The 24357-nt window shown below is 42.6% G+C and overlaps 1 protein-coding gene across 2 annotated transcripts in view; it reads left to right on the top strand.

The window, feature by feature from the left end:
* VPS13D (vacuolar protein sorting 13 homolog D (S. cerevisiae)) overlaps nt 1–24357 on the top strand; it is a 279483-nt gene that overhangs the window by 151927 nt on the left and 103199 nt on the right. For both annotated transcript variants that reach the window (XM_011996567.1, XM_011996566.1), the window contains 6 exons: nt 820–999; nt 3088–3201; nt 4013–4162; nt 17116–17265; nt 18558–18654; nt 20853–21001. In XM_011996567.1, coding sequence (XP_011851957.1) covers nt 820–999; nt 3088–3201; nt 4013–4162; nt 17116–17265; nt 18558–18654; nt 20853–21001 — 840 coding nt within the window. The remainder of the gene's footprint in view (nt 1–819; nt 1000–3087; nt 3202–4012; nt 4163–17115; nt 17266–18557; nt 18655–20852; nt 21002–24357) is intronic.

Genomic DNA, 24357 nt, shown 5'->3' with positions numbered 1-24357 from the left:
GGCTGGAGTGCAGTGGCACAATCTTGGCTCACTGCAACCTCCACCTCCCGGGTTCAAGCGATTCTCCTGCCTCAGCCTCCTGAGTAGCTGGGATTATGCCTGGCTAATTTTTTTGTATTTTTAGTAGAGATAGGGTTTCACCACGTTGACCATGCTGGTCTCAAACTCCTGACCTCAGGCGATCCACCCGCCTCGGCCTCCCAAAGTGCTGGGATTACAGGCTGAGTCACCTCTCCTGGCTTGAAGTTTTTCTTTTAATAGCCTGAATAACTGGGTATCAGGTGACATTCTCAACTCTGTATTCCATTCTAGAAGAAACACCGTCCTTTGAGTATTTGGTTTGGTTGTCCAGCCACAGGCCTGTTTGGGGAGGTTTTCAACTCGAGAATTTTCCTCTTACTGGAAAGCTGAATGATTATAATAATTATTTTCTATTTTCAGAATATTTCAGATTTTTAAGCAAACCCTAGTAGGAATACTCAAAGAAACAGCTAGTTTTGACTACTTTTTTAGAAGTTTATTTTAATGACAAGAAGTTAGTATCAGTAAAAGGCAGAATTAAACTGATCTACTATGCATGAAATTATCTCTTATTCATAATTACCCAAATTTATGAGCATAACTTTTAGTCTTACTCAAGTGATCCTACTGTTTTTCATCATCTGCAAAGCTGAACAAATAGTAAAGTCTTTGTTGCACATTGATCATGACCCTCCAGAGGAGAATGTAAATTTAGGAACTTGTTTGAAATGATGTGTTAAATTGTCAAAGTCAGTACCTCTGTCTTTTCTCACATGTCTCTACTCCACTGTCTTTTAGGCCAAAGGAGGACTTTCTGGTTTGTTTGATGGAGCTGAAGTTGTTCTTGGTCCTGACACTTCCATGGAGCTTTTGGGGCCAGTTCCACCTGAACAACAATTTATTAATCAAAAAATGAGACCTGGTTCTGGAATGTTATCCATCAGAGTCATCCCAGATGGACCAACTAGAGCACTCCAGGTGATAATTTGTCATAAGAGTGGATGCGAAACTCTGTACTTCCCCCACCCCCAATGGTTACTCATTTAACAAATACGTATTGAACTTGTTTATGCCAGTTATGAGGATATGGTCTCTTCGTCTGTAAAATGGGGATAGGATCTACCTCACAAAGTTGTTATAAGAACTAAAGTACAAGAAAAAAATAAGTGGAAAGTATAAGCAAAGTATCAATGAAATGTGTGGTAATCTAAAAAACCATAAGATTTAAGCAAGATAATGTTAACAACAGTGCATATTAATAGTGTCGTTAATCATTAGTAACACAATATCTTAATAACATTAACAACAAGAAGATAACAACAATCCTTAATCATATAATTAAAATGTTGTGGTAATGAGAGTAGGAATGGAGGGTGTATGGAAAGGATTTGTATTCCCAGATTTGGAGGGTGGGGAGCTTCCTAAGAGAAGTAATACTTAAGCTGAGACCTAGAAGTTAACTGAAAGGAATTAGCCAAATAGAAAGGTACAGGTGGAGGGGCTGTGCCTCCAGTAATGAGTATGTTCATCAACAGGTATTTATTGAGCAGCTACTTGAGCCAGCATAGGTCTAGGTACTGAACTATTTACCAGTGAACGGATAAAACTCCCTGCCTTCTTGGAGCTTACATTCTAGTGGGGATGGGCGATCATTGACCAATAAACATAGGAAGTAAATGACATACTGTTTGGGAAGTTGACTAGTGAAGGCCCACAGGTAGCAGAGTGATCCTCAGCCCAAGTGGCACACAGAATGTGGTAAGAAAGAAGCCTGGAGATAGAAGCAGGGGTCAGATCAGAAAAGGTCAGAGATACATACTAAAGAATTTGTGGTTTTTCTAAGGCAACAAGGAGTCAGGGAATGGCATGATTAGAAAATCGTTTTGGATCACTTCCTTTGGCTGCAAGGTAGAGAACCAGAGTGGGGCAAGACTGGAGATAGAGAAAGTCCAGATAGGAGGCTCTTGCAGTAATGTCAATGAAAGGTTATGGTGGCCTGAACTGGAAGAAGTGGCAGGGGTCGACATGAGGAGGCTGGAGAGAAATGAATAGAAATGAGAGCTTACTTAGGAGTAGAGTCAGGCGGATTTCATGACTGAATGTGGGAATGAGGGAGAGGAAGGAGTCAGTAATGGCCTCTAAGGTTCTGATTTGGGCAACTCACAGGATGATAATCCAGATTGCTAAGGGATGAACATGGAGCAGACTTGCAGAGGAAGGGAGGAGTTAGGTTTTGAACTTGTTAAGGTGACTGTATGATATCTATGTGAAGATGTCCATGAGTCATTGTAACTGCGGCTCTGAAACCCAGGGGAGAGATCTGTGATGGGGATAAGGGTTTATCAGGTCATAGCGTAATCAGAACAAAGGAAAAAAAAGATGTTGAAATATAACAATGAGCTCTCTGAGATAGTGCATCACAATTCACAATACCACTTTTTATTTATTTATTTATTTAGCTATGTCACTCTCTTTCGCCTAGGCTGGAGGGCATGGCAAAATCATAGCTCACTAAAGCCTTGAACTCCTGGGCTCAGGTGATCCTCCCGCCTCAGCCTCCCAAGTAGCTGGAACTACAAGTGCATGCCACCATGCTTAGCTAATTACTTTTCATTTTTTGTGGAGATAGGGTCTTGCTATGTTGCCCAGGCTGGTCTTGAACTTCTGGGATCAAGTGATCTTCCCACCTTAGCCTTGCAAGTAGCTTGGACTACCGGTGTGCGCCACTGTGCTCACTCACAAAACCACTTTATAAAGCAATCTTAAGGCAAAAATGAATGCAGTGATCCTGAGGTTTGCATATTTTGACTTGAGTTGTAATTTGGGATCATCTGCAGATATCTAACCCCACTACGTGAGGCTGTCAAGATGTATAGCTTGAGTTTGCCATGCAGACTTAAAACCAAGTTTGCTTCTTTATTACACAGATCTTGCCTTTGGAAACCATTCACTTCTATATGAATCTTGATTATATAATGACTTTTGACCCACACAATTGTCCTGGGTTAGAATAGTTTCAATAAGGAAGAGTGAATCATCTTCATGTCGTGTTTTATTTGACTTCAGATAACAGATTTCTGCCAACGGAAAAGCAACCGTTCATATGAAGTGGATGAACTTCCTGTCACCGAACAAGAGCTGCAGAAATTAAAGAATCCAGATACAGAGCAGGAATTGGAAGTAAGGTCTAAATATTGTAAATTTATTTCTTTGATCATCAGTTTTTTAGAATTTTGCTTGGTGGTAGTTTAGACCTTCCATTTTCTTTCTGTCCTGTATGATTCTAAATATGAGTTATGCTTCACAGTGTTTACTGTTTATCAGTGAATGTGTGAATGTGTTATGTAAATGACAACAAAGTTTATGTGGAATCAGAATGTAGAAAGCATTGCTAAACTGTTATTACAATAAAGGAAGCTAAACTGTTTGAATTTCAGTGAGATTTAAGACAAACAATTTTTTGTTTTTTGCTTCGGCCATCTCTGACATCTTCCTTTTGTTTTCTATGTTTGGGATTGGAGAGTGACAAGTTTGAAAAGGAAGATGAGATGAACATGAAAAAGTATATTTATTTGATGTTTATTCAGTGATTTTTGAAAAAATCAAATGCCTCTGTGTAAAACGCTGTGTTGGATGTTATGGAAGTGTAGTGGATAACAAATTAGGAGCTTTCATGCCAAATAAGGTGAAAGATTCCCAAATAGTTAGATTTCTATAATGAAATGCAGAATGTCATTGGTCCTTTGATAGGGGTATCATCATATACTCTGGAGTTCTCATTGGAGTAAAGGGTATGCCTAGAAAGCAAGGCTTCCAGTGAGATGATGGCATTTGAGCCATCCAGGTAAATAATAGAACTCCCCTAAGTAGTTTTTATCTGCTGAGAGGAAGGGAGTAGACGAATGTAAAATGCTTTATTTTCTTATACTCTCCTGGATACTAAGAGCTGTGTTTTAAACAATCAAGGTGCCGTGTTTTGGTTTCCTTTCAGGTGCTTGTGAGGTTAGAAGGTGGAATTGGGTTGTCCTTAATTAATAAAGTCCCAGAAGAACTGGTCTTTGCAAGTCTTACAGGAATCAGTGTGCACTATACACAGCTGGCAACTAGCCACATGCTTGAACTCAGCATACAGGATGTCCAGGTAAGGGGGAAGTTCCAGAGCTGTTAGTCACCTTGTTTTCATGCTGACCACCCAACCAGATCTAATGTTTGATGTTCTAAGAACTTTAATGTTTTGGAGGAAATATCTTGTGGCCTTCAAAAAATCATTCTATGAAATAGTTGTTTCTACCTACATTCGTCTCATTAATTTTTCTACATACAGCAGAATTCCGCATATATTAGAGGTAACTTGGTCAAGGTGGCATGGAGGAAGGTGACCCATGGTTCACCAGCTTGCCAATAGAAAAACCGACAGGAAGTCATCTAACCATCATTTGGAGGAATTGAGGTCCGTCATAGGGAGAACAAACTAAAGAACTGGTCTTTGCTTTCAGTCAAGATGGAGTAACAGGAACTAAATTTCCCCTCCCACCTGAAACAGCCCCAGAATCCAGATAAATAAGAAGATAACAGTATTGAGACACTGGACATCAGACAGTGAAGGATAGTGCTCTGAGAGGTGGGAAACAAAAGAGCTGAGCCCCGTGATTGCCCTTTCTTACCAATTTGAGAAAGTTTCCAGGGAGGGGAGACCAAGCAAGTACCCAGCACAGTGGAGAAGTTGAAAAAACAGAGCCGAGAGTCTAGAGAGACCAAGGTATCTTTAGTTATAGGATGGTACACTTGGGCATAGAGAGCTGCACCGAAAAACTCTGAAGATCTATAGAGGGTCCCTCTTGAGTATTTAGCAGAGTATTAGTCAGTGATGTATGTGAGGAAACTACCCATTTGAAAGGATCAGAGGGAACAGTGCCTGCTGCCCACTTAGGGCTAGGAATAGTGCTTGTGCCCACCAACTGGACTGGAAAAACTAAGAATTTATGAGACACTGGGAAGAGTCTCAGGAAGGCCTTGCCTTCATGATTAGCCCTAAACTCAGCACTGCTCTAGACCTGCCTAAGAAATCATGAAAGGAAGATCTGAAAGAATCAACCTCTTCCCAAGTAAAGTAACCATATCCTTGAATAAAGCTCAAGAAGATTTACTGGAATACAACAATGTAGCACCCAGCTAGGTAAAATTTCTGATATCCTATCAAAAATTACCAGGTGTGCAAAGGACTAGGAAAACTTTCTATATAATGAGGAGACTAATTGGTCAAAACTGATCCACAACTGGCACAGATGTTAGAATTTTTGCAGGACATTAAAAATGTTAATATAACTGTCTTCTCTCTGTTCAAAAGGTAAGTAGTGATATGGAAGACATAAACTAAAGCTTGTAGAGATTAAAATGTAATGAAAACTACACTGGATGGAATATAGCACACAACTGTGAAGGAAACTATACCAAGGCACCTCATAATCAAATTACTCAAAACCAGTGTTAAAGCAAAGGAACAAGAAAAAAAGACGTGTTATGTGCAAAGGAATAAAGATAAGAATGACAACAGATTTCTTGTTGGGAACAGTGGGAGTGGGAAGACAATGAGTAACATCTTTAAAGTACTGAAAGGTATCAGCAGACCCATGCTACAAAAAATGTAGAAGAACATCATGAGGCAGAAGGAAAAAAAATAGTATCAGGTGAAAGTCTGTTCTACACGAAGTAATGAATACCAGAAATGATAACTATCTGGGTAAATATATAAGATTATTTTCTTCTCATTTAAAGTAAGAGTGAGATTCTTAACAATAGCATAAAGGCTGAAGGGGAGAAATGGAAGTCTGTTACTGTAATCTTATACATGATGTGGTATGATATCACTTGAATGTAGACTTATAAAGATAAACAGCACAAAACTCTTAAAGCAACCACCAAAATAACAAAGAGTTATAACTAATAATTCAACAAAGGAGATAAAATGAAATGAGGCCAGGCGAGGTGGCTATGCCTGTAATCGCAGCACTTTGGGAAGCTGAGGCGGGTGGATCACTTGAGGGCAGGAGTTTGGGACCAGCCTGGCCAACATGGTGAAACCCCATCTCTACTAAAAATACAAAATTAGCCAGATGTGGCGGCATGCACCTGTAATCCCAGTTACTCGGGAGGCTGAGGCAGGAGAATTGCTTGAACCTAGGAGGTGGAGGTTGCATTGAGCCAAGATTGTGCCACTGCACTTCAGCGTAGGTGACAGATGGAGACTGCGTCTCAGGAAAAATAATAATAATAATAAATAATCCAAGAGAAGGCAGAAAACAGAAAGCAGGGAACGGAATAGATGGGACAAATAAAAAATAAAATGCAAGATGGTAGACTCAAACCTAATGGTATCAATTAACTAAATTTAAATGTTGTAAACACCATAATCAAAAGGCAGAGATTATCAAATTGTATAAAAAAGCATGAACCAATTATATGTTGTCTACAAGAAACACACATTAAGGATAAAGACACAAATAGGTTAAAAGGAGAGAAGATGGAAAAAGATATACCATGTTGACACTTGTCATAGGAAGTGGGAATGACTAGATTAACATCAGACGGAATAGATTTCAAAGCAAAGAATATTACCGGTGCAGTCGGTGTAGTCTTTGAGGGACAGAACTAAAAGGAGATACATATATATATATATATGTTTGTTAAGTGTTAACGTACACGATCACAAGTTCCCACAATAGGCTGTCTGCAAGGTGAGGAGCAAGGAGAGTCAGTCCGAGTCCCAAAGCTGAAGAACTTGCAGTCTGTTGTTCGAGGGCAGAAAGCATCCAGCATGGGAGAACGATGTAGGCTGGGAGGCTAGGCCCATCTCACGTGTTTCTGCCTGCTTTATATTTGCTGGCAGCTGATTAGATTGCACCTACCAGTTTAAGGGTGGATCTGCCTTTCCCAACCCACTGACTCAAATGTTAATCTTTTTTGGCAACACCCTCACAGACACACCCAGGATCAATACTTTGTATCCTTCAGTCCAATCAAGTTGACACTCAGTATTAACCATCACAAGTCCACCCCTTGTCAGCTGCTGAGATCATACATAATCTTCAAATAAAGACAATAATAAGGTCATAATGACACCTAACATAATGCAGCTATCCTTCATACAGCTGGAAACACCCCAATTCCCAACCCAAATACTATTACATAAAGTTCACGATGCTTGAATGCTGATATGAAGTCAATAAATCTTATGTCATGTGATGAAGGAGAAAGGAAATAAAATGAAGATTTTTTTTTTAGTACAGGTGTATACATGCACGAACATGTTTTTAACAAAAGAAGGAGGAAATACTGATGACAATTGCAGTCCTTGTTTCTGCAGCTGGGCATGTGGTCAGAGCTGGTATTGATGACTACCTTCTTATACTACCCATTCTGTCTTCCCTTTACCTTCAGCAAGCACCACAGCAGGTCATGGTTTTGTAGGGGTTTTTTCCTGGTGGAGTGACCCAAACCTTCATTCCTGAGGGGTCTGGACCATTTGTAGTCCTGCCTGGATTGGGCTGTTGTAGTTTCCCATTGCCTTAATCACAGGGCATGGTAATACTAAGAGGTGCCCTAATGGATCTCCTGTATTCCATGCATAACCTTCCTGACCTCCATTGTGGAGTGGTAGACTGATTTCATCTTGATAGTCCGGGTCAGTCACCCCAGCCAACACTGTAACTCCCTTCTTAGCCTCTTGACTTAAAGTTAGGAGGAGCCCAAAGTGTCCGGGTAGCAATCTTAACTTCCAGTTTAATGGAATCGTTATTGTGTCTCCTGGTGGCAGTGTTCCTCCCTCTGGAACTAAGACTTCTAGGCCAGCAGGCCAGCAGAACGTAATGTTGCAGGAACAGGAAGCAAAAATTTTGCTAGTGGATTATTAGGGGTGATGGTGAATAGTGCTGCTTCCACTTCCAGCCCTTGATTCCTGGACCTGTGAATCCTGGCCATGGGAGAAACAGTACCATATATTGGATGCTGATTCAGAGCATACATAGCTTTCTGGAGAACTTTGCCCCAGCTGTTGTCATCATCTTGTTGGCATTGTAATTGTGATTTCAAAAGGCCATCTCACCATTCTGTCAATCCAGCTGCTTCAGGATGATGAGGAACATGGTAAGACCAGTGAATTCCATGAGCATGAGCCCACTGCCACACTTCTTTAGCCAAAAAGTGAGTGCCTTGGTCAGAGGCAATGCTGTATGGAATCCCATGATGGTGGATAAGGCTTTCCGTGAGTCCACAGATGGTAGTCTTAGCAGAAGCATCACATGCAGGATAGGCAAACCCGTATCTGGAGTAGGCGTCTATTCCAGTGAGGACAAACTCTGCCCTTTCCATGATGGGAGAGGTACAATATAATCAACCTGCCACCAAGTAGCTGGCTGATCAGCCATAAGAATGGTGCCATATCGAGGGCACCATGTTGGTCTCGACTGCTGGCAAATTGGGCATTCAGCACTGGCCGTAGACAGGTCAGCCTTGGTGAGTGGAAGTCCATGTTGCTGAGCCCATGCATAACCTCCATCCCTGCCACCATGGCTACTTTGTTCATGGTCCCATTGGGTGATGGCAGGAGTGACTGGGGAAAGAGGCCAAGTGGTGTCCACAGAACAGGTCATCCTATCCACTTGGTTGTTAAAATCCTCCTCTGCTGAGGTCACCCATTGGTGAGCACTCACATGGGATACAAATATCTTCAGTTTTTGACCACTCAGAGAGGTCCATCCACATACCTCTTCCCCAAATGTCTTTGTCACTAGTTTTCTAATCATGCTTCTTCTAAGTCCCTGACAATCCATCCAGCCAAACCATTGGCTACAGCCCATGAATCAGTATATAATCACACATCTGGCCATTTCTCCTTCCATGCAAAGTGTGTAACAAGGTGCGTTGCTCGAAGTTCTGCTCACTGGGAAGATTTCCCTTCACTGCTGTCCTTCAGGGATGTCCTAGAAAGGGGCTTTAGTGCCGCAGCTGTCCATTTTCACATGGTGCCTGCATATCATGCAGAACCATCTGTGAACCAGACCCTAGTCTTCTCTTCCTCTGTCAACTGGTCATAGGGAACTCCCCATGAGGCCATTGGTGCAGGCTAGGGGAGAGAAGGCAGGGTGGCAGGAGTGGAGACCATCGGCATTTGAGCCACTTCCTCATGTAACTTACTTGTGCCTTGAGGACCTGCTCGAGTCCGGTCACATATATACCACTTCCATTTGATGATGGAATGCTGCACTGTGCAACCCACTTTATGGCTAGACGGGTGGGTCAGAAAGCACCCAGTTCATGATAGGCAGTTCGGGTCGCATGGTGACTTGATTGACCCATAGTCAAATGTTCGTTTTCCATCAAAGCCCAGTAACAGGCCAAGAGCCGTCTCTCAGGAGAGTAGTTATCTGCAGAAGGTGGCAGGGCCTTCCTCCAAAATCCTAGAGGCCTCTGCTGTGATTCACCTATGGAGGCCTGCCAGAGCTCCAAACAGCATCCCTATCTGCCACTGACACCTCAAGCACCATTGGATCTGCTGGGTCATATGGCCCAGATGGCAGAGCAGCTTGCACAGAAGCCTGGTCCTGTTGCAGCGTCTTCTCCCGTTCTGGACTCCACTCAAAACTGGCAGCCTTTCGGGTCACTTAATAAATGGGCCGGAGTAATACACCCAAATGAGGAATGTGTTGCCTCCAAAATCCAAATAGGCCCACTAGGCATTGTACCTCTTTCTTGGTTGTAGGAGGGGCCAAACGCAGCAACTCCTTTAACTTAGAAGGTATGTCTTGGCAGGCCACACACCACTGGATCCCTAGAAATTTTGCTGAGGTAGAAGGTCCCTGAATTTTAGTCGGATATATTTCCCATCCTCTGGCATGCAAGTGTCTCACCAATAAGTCCAGTGTGTTTGCTACTTCTTGCTCACTGGATCCAGTCTGCATAATGTCTTCAATGTAATGGACCAGTGTGATATTTTGTGGAAGCAAAAGGCTATCAAGGTCTCTCCAAATAAGATTATGACACAAAGCCGGAGAGTTGATATACCCCTGCGGTAGGACAGTAAAGGGATATTGCTGGCCTTGCCAGCTGAAGGCAGGTTGCTTCTGGTGGACCTTGTGGACAGGAATGGAGAAAAAGGCATTTGCTAAGTCAATGGTTGCATACCAGGTACCAGGAGGTGTGTTAATTTGCTCAAGCAGTGAAACCCCACATCTGGTACAGCAGCTGCAATTGGAGTCACCATTTGGTTAAGCTTACGATAATCCACTGTCATTCTCCAAGATCCGTCTGTCTTCTGCACAGGCCAAATGGAAGAGTTGAACAAGGATGTGGTGGGAATCACCACCCCTGCATCTTTCAAGTCCTTGATAGTGGCGCTAATCACCACAATCCCTCCAGGGATATGATACTGTTTTTCGTTTATTTTTCTAGGTAGAGGCAGCTCTAAGGGCTTCCATTTGGCCTTTTCCACCGTAATAGCCCCCACCCTACCAGTCAGGGAGCCAGTGTGGGGATTCTGCCAGCTGTTAAGTATGTCTGTGCCAATTATGCTTTCTGGCACTGGGGACATGACCACAGGATGAGTCTGGGGACCCACTGGACCCACTGTAAGTCAGACCTGAGCTAAAACTCCATTAATTACTTGAGCTCCATAAGCCCCTCCTTTAACTGGAGGACCACAATGATGTTTTGAGTCCCCTGAAATCAATGTCAGCTCACAGCCAGTGTCCTGTAGTCCCCGAAATGTCTGATCCTTTCCCTTTCCCCAGTGCACAGTTACCCTGGTAAAAGGCCAGTGGTCTCCTTGGGGAAGGATGGGAGAAAGATTCACTGCATAAATTGTCAGCAATGTAGTGGGGTCCTTCCTCAAGGGGATCTGGCCTCCCCTTCATTCAAGGGGTTCTGGGTCTGTAAACTGGCTCAAGTCTAGAAATTGACTGAGGGGTCATGATTCTCTGTTTTTATAATTCAAACTAGTCTTTTGTCCATTCAGCCTAAAAGTTTTCTGCTTGTATAAATTAGGTAGGAATGCAGCAGGCCTCCTATCAGTTTCACTTCTAGGAACACCATGATTAATTAGCCAGAGCCAGAGCTCTACATGAGTCAGACTATTCTAATTGCCACTTTGCCTCTGCTGTGCATTATGGTAGCTATGCCCACCTTGCCTTTGACGATTGAGGGCTGCCACATAGCAACCTGCCACCTCGGGATCCAGTTATTCCCATTGTATTTAACTTTTGTAGGTAATGATTGCTCTTCCCACTGTTAGATCTGACATACAAGGAAAAGCAGTTACAGGTCTCTTCAAAGATACAGGTACTGCCCTTACAAATCTGTTTTGCAAGGCATTGGTCAAGGGTATATCTTCTGGACCCTCCCAGCTGGAATGAGTAGGTCTAAAGTGGCTAATCCATTCCACCATCCCAGTCTCCCTAAGCCTTTGGATCCCTTCCTCTACGTTAAACCAAAGGAGATCACGCATTTCCAGCTCACTCACAGTGGGCCATCTTTTAATCCATATTTCAACTAACCAAGTAAATAAACTATTAGAACCTTTTTTTTTACCTCTCCAAGCTGTAAGATTAAAAGCAGAGTGCCTACTTAGTGGGCCCAGATCAATAAATTCAGCCTGATCCAACCCTGTGTTCCTCCCACTGTTATCCCATACCCTTAATATCCATTCCTTTACCTGTTCTCCAGCTTTCTGTCTATATAAATTAGAGAACTCAAACAGTTCTTTTCGAGCGTAGCACACCTCATGAGTCACACTCTCAACCTCACCTCTAGGGGCCCTCTAGGACTTTAGTTTAGTTATAGGTCTAGAAGCAAACAGGGGTGTTGGGGGTGGCTCCTGAGGAGAATCAACATTGTTTTGCTTGACAGCCGTCAGGTCATCACTGTTGCCTCAGGCAGCATAGGATTTATCTCCTCAGACAAAGGTGGAAAGCTGATGACAGCGTGGGTCGAGGAGGGGATGTTGCCACTGCTGGGGATGAGGAAGCTCTTCCTTCTGGCAAAAAAGGCTCGTCAGAGTTTATAAACTCAGTTTCCCTGAGCTTCATCAAGGTCCTCCCACACATCCCCATTCCAAGTTACAGGGTCCCATTCTTATCCAATCAGTGCCCTCACTTTTAACAGTAGACGCCTGGTGAGGCTGTGCGTGCATCTTTCGTTGCAGGTCAGTCACTTGCATGATGAGAGCTTGTGTCTGTTTTTCCACAATTTCAGCTCTTTCTCTGCAGGATATAAGACTCTTACTCAGGGCAATCTTAGGAGATTTGAGGCTCAGTAGCTGCTTCTGAAGCTGGGAGACAGAATCCCTGAGTTTATCATTTTCTTTCATCACTTTGTCTACTGAACTTAGGAGCAACCAACCAGCTTCATTATATTACTTGGTTTTCTACATATGGTCAAAAGTATTATGTATAGAGTCACTAAACTCCTTGCCTTTCTCGAGCAGTGAATCAGGAGTGTCAAATGCATTTATTTTGCATAATTCTCCAAACAGTTCATGCCAAGGACTATCAGTGTTCTCCATACTATTAGAAGTAGAGTCCTTAGCATTTTTGGGTCTAATCATATTAAGCAGCCAACTCCAGAAACCCAAAAGCCAATGAAAGAACTCCATCCTTAATATTCTCTTTCTCTAGAACCACTCCTGGTACCAAAATCTGTATTAGTCAGGCTTCTCTAGAGGGATAGAACTAATAGGAGATATATATTATTCTTAAAGAGCTATACAATGAATAAGCCTCTAACCAGTCTGATGAGGAGAAAAAGAGAAGACACAGATTATTAATATCAGGAATGAGAGAGATGCCAGACAAGCCAAATACTGACAAGTCTGGGGATGGGACTCCTGGGGAAGCTGCATATTCCTTCTGGCTCCTGGAGTGTCTGCTAGGACTGCTTTGTTTTCAGTGTGACTGTAGGGCCGTTGGTTTTCAAGGCTACTGTGGAGCTGGGTGGGAGTAAAGAGACTAGGACAAATTAAAATGCCACACAGCTCGCTGTTCTTGCTGAGTTTCAGCTTATTTTCTTGAATAAATGCTCCTTAGATTGTCGCAAGTTTTTTATTAACTTTCGGAGTTCTGAAAAAGTTGACTTTTACAATTTTTGGCAGAGTACTGTTACTGTGCTATCAAAACAACTTCTATCTCTTTGTGACATCATACTTGGAACGCTCTTCCTTTATAACCTGCATCAAAGTTTAAATGTGTTCAGGAAACTAGTTCCTGGTAGACATTTCCAAAAGAAGAACCCAAAGCCCCAGACTATGGTTCTTTTTCCCAAATGGACAAACTGCGTTCTGACTAGGAATGTGCAATGTGTCTCCCATGACTGGGGCTCCTTCTCTCCCTTAACGTGTCATGCAGTTCCATCCAGACTGTCGAGGCCAGAGCCTCTTCTCAGAAGAAATTTTTCTTTTATTATATGTCACGAATAACAAAGAATTTGGGCTAATTGTATCCTATGTATTTGTGCACAGATAAAAGGTTAATATCTTGCAGCTATTTTTCTTTGTCCTCCTTTTTTTTTTTTGACCTTACAGAGATGATTCAAGGAACCATTTGCTGTTCATTAGTTTTACTAACTTTATTCTTTAGCTTAAAAAGTTGTTTATTTGGTTATTTATTTATTTATTTATTTTGAGACGGAGTCTCACCCTGTCGCCCAGGCTGGAGTGGAGTGGTGTGATCTTGGCTTACTGCAACCTCCGCCTCCTGGGTTCAAGTGATCCTCCAGCTTCAGCCTCCTGAATAGATGGGATTACAGGTGCCCACCACCACACCCAGCAATTTTTGTAGTTTTTAGTAGAGACGGAGTTTCGCCACGTTGGCCAGGCTGGTCTCAAACTCCTGACCTCAGGTGATCTGCCCACCTTGGCCTTCCAGAGTGATGGGATTACAGGCGTGAACCACCACACCTGGCCAAAAAGTTGTTTTTTTCCTATAATACCTCTTTATGTGATGTATGCTGCAAATCAGAAAATAAGCAGGTTTGTATTTTACTGTGGTTATAGTGCAGCAAGAAGGAATTTTTAAAAATAGAAAATAGAGATCCTCTCCTTAGGGAGCATCCAATCTAATTGGGAGAATAAAACTAGCTAGAATTAGTAATTCTCAGTTCTGACACCTTGTGTCAGATGTGTTTAGTGAAAGAACAAAGGAAAAGACAGTATAGTTGAGCCCTTTATTGCCATTTCATATATTGGATGAGATAGGCAATGATTCATTCATTTAATCCATTCTTACTGAGCGTCAAGTGTGTGCCCGACACTGTACTAGGTTCTGGAGATACGGCTATGACTTCAAAAATGCAGGCTTCGCTCTTCTTGAGCCAACAGCCTAGAGAGAGAGTCAGCCAGTAAATATGCAGGCAAGCAAGCAAATGAATAATGACATGCTGTGATAATTGCTGTAAAGAACGACTACTTTAGATAAAGTCCTACTTTAGAAAAAGTGGCTCGGGAAGATCTTCCTGAGGAAATAAGAGCTGAACTGAAACGTGGAGGAATAGAATGAGCAAACCATAGAGATGGTCACTATGAAAACCATTTCAGACAGTTCAGAGACCCTGAGGAAGGAAGGACTTGCCCACATTTTAGAAACAATGAGGAGACTCAGGTGAGGATGGTAGGGAACCTGAAAGAGTGGTGTGTGATGAAGTTGGAGAATTTGGTGCCAGTTCATGCAGGCCCTAGAGGCTGTGGTGAGAAGTCTGGTTTTATCCTAAGAGAAAGGCACACCACTGAAGAGTGTAAAGGAAGGAGGTGTATGACTCGATTTATATTTTATTGAAAGACCACTTTGGCTGCTATATAGAGAATACATTGTAGGAGGCAGGAATGGAAGTAGGAAAAAATACTCCAAGTCTCTTGCCCTTATCCCTGCCCTGAGAACCAACAGAAGGAAAGTCATTTCCGGTTGTACACAAATGTCTATGTGGAAATCCCTGCAATACAATGGAGAGGTCAGAGGGTTCCGTGGTGCCAGAAATCTCTGCGTTTGTATCCCACTTCTTCCACTTACAAGCTGTGCGAATGAGGGCAAGTAACATAACTTCTCTAAGCTTCTGTCTACTTGTTTGTAAAATGGGGAGGAATAATACCTAGCCTTTAGGGGATTAGGAAGTGATAAGATAGGGGTGTGTGGAAAGCACTCGCAAATGATCTCTTAGGGGCACCCAAAAAGATGATCTCTTTTTCTTCTTCCTGGTGGTGACCTTCGATGTGATACAGAACGTGAAGATGGCTGCTTCCTGCAAGGAGCCTCCAGACATCCACGCACATCTGAGTGTGGCGAGTGTCCTCTGTGATGGCACTGATCAGGGCTGCGTAAATAGAGTCAACCCTAATGCCACTGTCATTCCTAAGAAGGGAGTTGACTTTAACAGAGGGAGCTGTTCCCATTTGGTAGCCATTTGAGCTCGTGGTTCTCTAATGTAAATTGTCTTCAAGGAATTTGGAGCTCAAGAGAAGCATCCACAGCATAGTGTTTAGGAGTGCTGACCTTGGGGTCAGACAGACGTGGATTCAGGTTCCAGTTCTGCCACTGACCAGCACTGTGACCCTAAGCAAGGGCCTCTCTTCTCAGCTTCTTCATCTATAAAATAAGGACAGAGCTCATGAAGTTGTTGTAAGGACTGCAGCAAAACCCTTAGTTTAATTACCACCAGCATTACAGGTATGGTGTAACTTGAGATCATGCGTATGAAGTGTCTAGTATGGAGCTTTGCACATAGTATCACCTGTTTTATTTTTTTAATTAATTTTTTTTTTGTTTAGGCGGTTCTTGGCTTTAAAAATTACTTTTTTCAAATAGTTGATTTTTTTTTTTTTTTTTTTTTTGAGACGAAGTCTCGCTCTGTTGCACAGGCTGGAGTGCAGTGGCGCAATCTCGGCTCATTGCAAGCTCTGCCTTCCAGGTTCACATCAGTCTCCTGCCTAAGCCTCCCGATTAGCTGGGACTACAGGTGCCCACCACCACGCCCAGCTAATTTTTTTGTATCTTTAGTAGAGATGAGGTTTCACCGTGTTAGCCAGGATGGTCTCAATCTCCTGATCTTGTGATCTGCCTGCCTCAGCCTCCCAAAGTTTTTTTTTTTTTTTTTTTTTTTTTGACACAGAGTCTCGCTCTGTCACCCAGGCTGGAGTGCAGTGGCGTGATCTTGGCTCACTGCAACCTCTTTCTCCCGGGTTCAAGCGATTCTCTTGCCTCAGCCTCCTGAGTAGCTGGAGTTACAGATGCCTGTTACCATGCCTGGCTAATTTTTGTATTTTCAGTAGAGACAGGTTTTCACCATGTTGGTCAGGCTGGTCTTGAACTCCTGACCTCGTGATCTGCCTGCCTCAACCTCCAAAAGTGCTGGGATTTTTGATGTGAGCCACTGCACCTGGCCAATAGCTGAGTTTTTAACCAGTGAATAAAAATTGTATATATTTGGCCGGGCATGGTGGCTCATGCCTGTAATCCCAGCACTTTGGGAGGCTGAGGCAAGCGATCACTTGAGGTCAGGAGTTCGAGACCAACCTGACCAACATGGAGAAACCCCATCTCTACTAAAAATATAAAATTAGCCAGGCATGGTGGTGCATGCCTATAATCCCAGCCACTCAAGAGGCTGAGGCAGGAGAATCGCTTGAATCTGGGAGGCAGAGGTTGCAGTGAGCCAAGATTCTGCTGCTGCACTTCAGCCTGGGCAACAAGAGCGAAACTCTGTCTCAAAAAAAAAAAAAAAAAAAAATTGTATATATTCATCATGTACAACATGATGTTTGCAAATATTTTTAGGTGTGGAATGGCTAAATTGAGCTAATGTATGTATTGCCTCACCTACTTATTTTTTTGTGGTGAGAAAACTTAAAATCTATTCTCTTAGCAAAGCACTCCCCTAATGAAGTCTGTTATTATGACCACTAACTTTTTATGACCGCCCTTTTGTGAGCTACTGTTGAGATCGAGTGAAATGATAAGGGTACTTTCTGAGCAACCTATGCATTATGACGCCCCACTCAAGTGTAAAAATGAAAACTGAGCTACTGTTTGTTTTTGCTTTGCTACCTTTCCATGGTCATAGGTGGACAATCAGCTCATTGGTACCACGCAGCCCTTCATGCTCTATGTGACTCCCCTGAGCAATGAGAATGAGGTCATTGAGACCGGCCCAGCCGTGCAAGTCAACGCAGTGAAGTTCCCCAGTAAGAGTGCACTGACCAACATCTACAAGGTGGGCTGGTGGAGGAGGCTGGTGGGTTGATGCCATGGTGGAAGGTTGATTTGTTCTCTCACAGCCAAGTCTCAGAGCAGCAGTGCCGGATGCTGATGGGAATAGCTCTGCAGGGTTAAGCCATGTGTGACATAATAGATTGTTTGGAGGAATTGACAGGAACTCCTCCTTCTGGCCCTTTGTATTCTCAGTTGTGTTTTCAGTGACCTTGCAGGTGATAGTTTGATAGTACTGAGTCCATATAGGCCAGAGTCCATATTCATCAGAGTGAAGTCACTGTAGGAAAGTATAGCATCTTCTAGATAGGTCAAGACCAGGCATGATCCAGATCTGTTATTACAAACAGAATAACCCCAGCTGGGCTCACTGGCTCTCGCCTGTAATCTCAGCACTTTGGGAGGCTAAGGTGAGCGGGTCTCTTGAGCCCAGGATTTTGAGACCAGCTTGGGAAACATGGTGAAACCCCATTTCTATAAAAAATACAAAAATTAGCTGGACCTGGTGGCAAGCACCTGTAGTCCCAGCTGCTTAGCAGGCAGAGGTCCTGAGCCTGGGAGTTTGAGGCTACAGTGGGCCACAATCATGCCACTCACTGCACTCCAGCCTAGGTGACAGCGTGAGATGTGTGTCTGCATGTGTGTGCCCACATGCACGCACACGGGCACAGGCGCTCACACACACACACAAAGAATAACCCTGAAATATTGGGAAAGGGCTATGATGGGTCTGACCTTGAGACAGACGTGCTGCTACCTAAGTTACCACACTGTTTGCCAAAAGCAGCAGATAGTTACAAATGATAAACTTTCTTTCTTGGAGGGGTCTCCACGCACAAGCTAGCTGTTCCAGCAGCAAACTCTGGAAAAGTGGGAGCCGACCAGCGGTTGCTTCCCATATTTCTGGTCCTTTATCACCAGTGCTGATGGGATCAAGCCTGCCTGTAGCCCTTGGATCCACAAGCCCAGCCATGAAGCTCCTTAAATTAGCTGCCATCCATCTGAGCACACACCATAAAGTTCATCCACCACAGTGCATCTGAGGCTGGAATCCTGACTAATGAGGCCCAGATTTCCTGGGAACCAAACAATAGAATGGCAAACCATCTATTAAACATCTTTTGGAGTTTTTAATCATAACAATATAGAGAGAGATAAGCCAGAAATAATTTGGTGTTATAGTTGTAAAGCCACATGATTAATGAAAGCATACCATGTCATTGAGGCCTTCTTAATAGCACAGATGAATGTCCCTTCTGGTGTTCACACTTTAAATCAGAATTTCTTTATCTCTAGCATCTGATGGTCACAGCTCAGAGATTCACAGTGCAAATTGAGGAGAAACTGCTCCTCAAGCTGCTAAGTTTCTTTGGCTACGATCAAGCAGAATCAGGTAATGTTGAATGTTCTATGTCTGTGTCTGGGAATCGGTCCAAAGATGGTATTTTTTGAGTCTGTTTGTAAAAATAGGTAGTCCCTTGGTGTCTGATAGGCTCCCTTTCCACATCTCAGCCTGAGCTAGGAAGCTAAGGCTTGTGTTTCAGTTGTGCTTTTTCAAAGTATTACTTGTTGTCTGAGTTATCTCTGTGAACTAAAGGAGCCATTCAGAGGGTCTTCTGGAAGCCTGGAGGATCCGGTGGTACACCTTTGGGAAGCAGTATACTATTCCTCTTTGCTTTGCATTTTTTTTATTCATCTGCTCTAGGATGACAGAAATGATGTTAGTCATTTAGCAAACCACTTTGTTTCCTAACCTTTGTTTATTAAACAGACTCCAGGCCAAGAATCAGAAATCCTTTTGGCAGTTCCTTTGGTTTAGTTGAGAAAATAAAATTGGCTAGCCTCAATTCGTTAACTTTTGACATCCAAACCCTTGTGCTTTTCTGTAATTACAAAGGTTTCTACTTATTTACTCTCTTCTTTGTAGAAGCGAGTAAGATAAGCTATTGAAAAACCCAGGTTTCCAGCAGTACTACAGAAATAATTGAGCTGTTGCTTCTTTTAGATTCCTCATCATGGCCTTTCCTCCTGCTTCTAGATGGGCTTTTCAGGGCTGTGTATACAGCTTAGAAAAAAGTCAATAATACTCAGTCTTTTGAAGCCTAAACTAAATACTGAGCCTGAAGAAATGATAAGAAAGAGGCTTTTATGTTTATCTGCCCATGTTGGCTAGAGAAAAAAAATCACTGGGAATGTGTGTACACATGTACATACATACACACAATGCAAGAAAAATATTTTTGTTCTTTTTATCCCAGATTTAGAATTTAAGCTTTAAGAGTATTTGGGATCAAGAGCAAGATCCTGTCTGTTTAATGCTGTGTTTTCCACTTTGGGTTGGGACGCCAGTGTTTATTTGTATTCAGACAGCCACTTGGGAGCCTGCCTGCCAGGTATCCATTCTGTTTTGGTACCTTCCTGGGAAGTTTTACTTTAAATTTGATTCGACATGCTTTTCTTGTAAATTTTCTTATAAGTTGCTGTAATAAATTTCTCCTCAAGCATGGATTTAGATTTTTGTAAAATCCTTTAGCTGGAGTGGGAGCTGACTAAGAGGTTGCTTCCCATATTTTTGGTATGTTGTCACCAGTGCTGATGGGATGGGACAGAGGCAGCATGCAGCCCTCAGATCCACAAGCCCAGTCCTGCTGCTCCTTAAAGTACCTGCCATCCTGTCTGTAGCTGTTTCTGCTTCCTCAGCATAAATAGGCAGGTCTCTGTTGCAGTATCATTTTTCTGTAAGTAGCACTGATAATAGCTTACAACATAAATGTGTTTGATAAGTAGGTATGTGCAAGCTCTCTGGCTTTATTTCCAAGGTGCGTGAAGCCAAGGCAAAGTATGCTGCCCAGTTGGATGTGCATACAGCATCAAGTGCAAAGATCACATTGCCGTGTTGTAGCCCATGCTACTCCTTTTATTTCATGGGATGGCAAGTAAAAAAAATCTGCCTTGACACAAGTATACATATGTAACAAACCTGCACGTTGTGCACATGTACCCTAGAACTTAAAGTATAATAAAAATATATATATATATTAAAAAAAATCTGCCTTGATTGTCCTATTTAAATGAATATCCACCATTTGGGAGACAGGTTGCTGCTTGTAGTGATGTTACATCTTTACAGCCTGCAACCTGATTCTTTTTCAGGCATTATGTTTCACGCAGATTCATGAATTGGTGATACTCATTTTGATTCAGTTACACTGCACTCCAAGACCTTATTTGGATATGATCCTAGGAAAATAAATTTAGATAATCTGGGTCATTGATAATAACACTGCTAACAAATACACCTGTGGCTTTTTGACTTTTCCATCTGGATGATTTTTTCCAAAGATGACATCTGTTGGATGGTATAGAGTCACAAGTTAACATGCTAGTCTTCTTTTTTGACAACACAAAATAGATCTACTCTCACAAAGAATGGCATCAGAATACTATACACGTCACTGTACCCTTGCAAACTAATTTGAGAGTGATAGATGGTTTCCTTTTTTTGATTATTTTTTTCAATGTGAATGCAAGGGTTTGGATCATGAGACTAAGAAATTCTTTTTTGTTTTTTAAATTCTGCCTTTGTACCAGAGGTGGAAAAATATGATGAAAACCTCCATGAAAAGACAGCTGAGCAAGGTGGAACACCAATTCGATACTACTTTGAAAATCTCAAAATCAGCATTCCTCAGATCAAGCTAAGTGTGTTCACCTCCAACAAGCTCCCGTTGGATCTTAAGGTGAGCTGCTATTTGGGTAAATTTTTGTAGATGATTTTTCCTTGGAAAAGAATGAGTGTGTTTGCTGTTTGTTGTTTGTTTGTTGTTGTTTTGTGTGTGTGTGTGTGTGTGTGTGTTTGTCCAAACCCCATCATCATTGATAGCAGACATTTTATTTTTACAGATTTCCTTTTTCAGAAGATTTATTGACTCACGTGTATTTGTCTTTAAAAAAAAAATTAAATATGACATTGCCAGAGATCAAGGAGTAGCTCAAGAGATTCACAGATAATTCTGTAAAACCCATTTGCTCTCTGTTTAGCTCCTGGCTTACCTCAGTGAGATACCTTTTTCCTAAAGTTGGGTCCAAGATCAAGAGAAAAAGCAAAGTCAAAACAGCATCTTCCTTTGGTGCCCGAGGCCTGCTCATCTTCCTACTTCTCTCTTCCTAAGGATCCATCTCTTTTTGAATGAGTGTCTACCGCCTTGAAAGTAGACTCAGCCCACTTACCCACTGGGATGTGGCTGCCTCTACCACCACATCAGGATGAAACCCTTAGACCATCTTGATGACTACTTACTAGACACAGCCTGAACACCATCTTCATTTTCGGCAATAAAGTATATCTTCATTAAGGAAGAAAGCTGGGATTCAAATCCAAGCCTGTCTGATTCTAAAGTCTATTTTTTTTTTTTTTCCACTATACTGTGCTTCCCCATAGAACATAAGGAACTAGAGAATTTTAGACCTGTGAGTCCTCAATGATGTACTTGCTTGGTAGACAGGGAAATAGAAGGTCAAAGTGTTTTGTTAGTCAAGCCTGTGTGGCTAGGCAGTGATAAGAGCAGAAGTGGATCCAGGGGCATTAGAAAGTCTTTCCTTAGTTTGAGTCAAAGTCGGCCCACCTGCAGCTTGGACCCATTGGTTCTGGTTTTTCACTCTGTTGCACTTAAAGATGATACTCAAGACCTCCATCTTCCTACTAACCGCCAGTCCAGGACTCTTCCCCCTGCTCCATGCTGCCTCCTCTAAGATGCTACAAGATAGTCATCTTGCTGCGCAGGAACAGCTAGAGATATGAGCAGATAAGGAGGAAGTTTAGGGTCCTAACTTAGATGCCCACAGGGGCTGTGCTGGCAATGGCAGCGAGTGGAGCCGCACACCGGGGCAGTGTCATGTCCGCCCGACCAGGAGAGCCCGCTCCATCTGAAGGGGCTGCCACAACCCACTCCAGCCGCGTGCTGTCATGGAGGAATGTGAACCCCGTGTTGCCAGATCTTCAGATTTTTAAAGAGAAGCCGGAAATCTGGATTTTTATGTGGGATCTCCTGGTTTTTAAACATTGGCAACCAATTCAAGTTTTTTGGTTTTTTTTAAACCTAGTGAGCCTAACAAAACACATGTGTGGGCCTCATGTGGCCGTGTCTGCCAACTCACAGCTTCTAAAATCGACACACAGGTAATGAGACAGTAGTCTGGTCAACATCAGATCACATTTGGGTAAGGGTAGGGCAACGGTGACTGCACTGGGGTGGCGAACTGGGGCCGAGCCGCTGGCAGTGCTGGTGGGGACCTGGAGCAGGAATGGCTCTTGCAGCCATCTCCGGAAGAGTGCAGCGTGCCGTTCACTCACTGCTCTGTCTGCTTCATTCGCTTTAATTTCATATTTCCCAGGAGATTAAAGATAGTTAGCATGGGAGTGAGGGGAAAACCATGGGAAAACCACTATCTTGCTAATATCCACAAGTATCCACTTGACTTGTGTGACCTTTGGAATGGGTTTGTTTGATAAAGTATATATTCACCCAGAGCACTTGGCACTTGCCCAGCAAACCAATGTGAAGCATTTCCTGAGGGTTGAGGACTTCTTGTTTTTAAAATCATCTTACTAAGAAACACAGACACCTAACTATTCCCTTCAAGTTGCTCCCAGCAGAAAACTCCCCAGACTGAGAAAAGCAGTCTGATTTTCTGCAGTCGAAGCAGCCCCAGCCACCCAGTTATATGGGAGTGATGGTTGTGTGTGCGCTCGGCATACAGTCAACGAAATCATTTCAGTTGAATGTTTCATCTGGCACTGAATTGAAGGAACATTTTCAGGGCATTTTTCAAATCATTGTTAAACAATTACACGGAGCAGCCATTTGATGAGGTGTGTGGGGGGCACGCCGAGTGTAGTAAGTTAGTGTTTCCAGCAGGGTGCGGGGAATTGGGACTAACGAGTTAATTCTCAGCTTGCGGGAGTCACATTTTACTGTGTCTTGAGTCTCCTAGTGGAGTCTGGGACTCATAAAATAATGTCATTTATTCAAAGAGTTTTCTAACAGGGTAATATGCCTTTATTAGTAGCTCTTAGAAAGGGTACTATGCTCTTTTAGATGAATATATAATGGCTAAAAGTATGTGCTTAGAAAATGGAGTTCTGTCCCTGAACAGGAATCACGAGAGCCTGACTAAAAGGTAAACCACGTCTTTGGTATTGAAGGAATAATTATCTTGATTCTCCTGACTCCAGGCCAGAAGTGAGACTGTCAGAAATCTCAGAGGGAAGTCTTCAGGTTTACACTGAGGGTACCTTGTTGCCAGATATAGTGTCTGTTCAAAAGGACTGAAAGCAGTTTCACATCTGCTATCTCAATTGGATTCCTTACTCTGCGATGGAAGAATGGGGAGATAATAGTCCCATTTCACAAATGCAGAGACCAAAGCACAGCATTCCTCCCTGACTCCCCATTCTCTCCGTTCTTCTAAGTTTGCGTGTTAGAAAGTGGCAGAGTGATATTGAAAATGCCAGGTAGTTTATACGTGTTTTTGGCTTTTTTTAAAGATCAAAAGAGGCCAGGAGCCTTTAAAAGATTTCACGAGGTGGCCTACAGCAGTCCTTTTTCCATTTAGAGCATTGGGGTATTACAAAAGAAGGGCTTTAATTGAGCAATCTAGTTTGGAAGAAAACCCACATTTTAATGGTCAGAGTGAGAGGGTGGGGGTTGGGGGAGTTTCGAACAAAGACACTATTTAAAAAGCCTAAAACTGTCTTCTCAAAGGCTTGAAATAATTTGTTGGGAAACTTCAGACCCTTTACTTTTTTCCTCCCCTCCCTAAATAAAAACCAGATTTGTTAAAAGGAAAAAAGATCCAGTATTGTTAATTGTATTTCAGAAAGTGCCAGAGAGGGAAATATCCCTGTAGTTTTAAACATTGTCCCAAGAGGGAAATAGGCAAATACTCTGCTTCACATAAACAGTCTCTATGTACCATAAATAAACCTTTAAAGAATGAATTCCAGACAGGTTTGTTTAGTGCAGGATAAACTAAGAAAGGAAAGGACATGGCCGAGGGAATAGCTTGGGATCTGAGACCTTACGGTATATAGACA

Source organism: Mandrillus leucophaeus, unplaced genomic scaffold (assembly GCF_000951045.1).
Source record: "Mandrillus leucophaeus isolate KB7577 unplaced genomic scaffold, Mleu.le_1.0 Scaffold52, whole genome shotgun sequence".
Classification (NCBI taxonomy): Eukaryota; Metazoa; Chordata; class Mammalia; order Primates; family Cercopithecidae; genus Mandrillus; species Mandrillus leucophaeus.
This window is presented reverse-complemented; position numbering and strand designations above follow the sequence as displayed.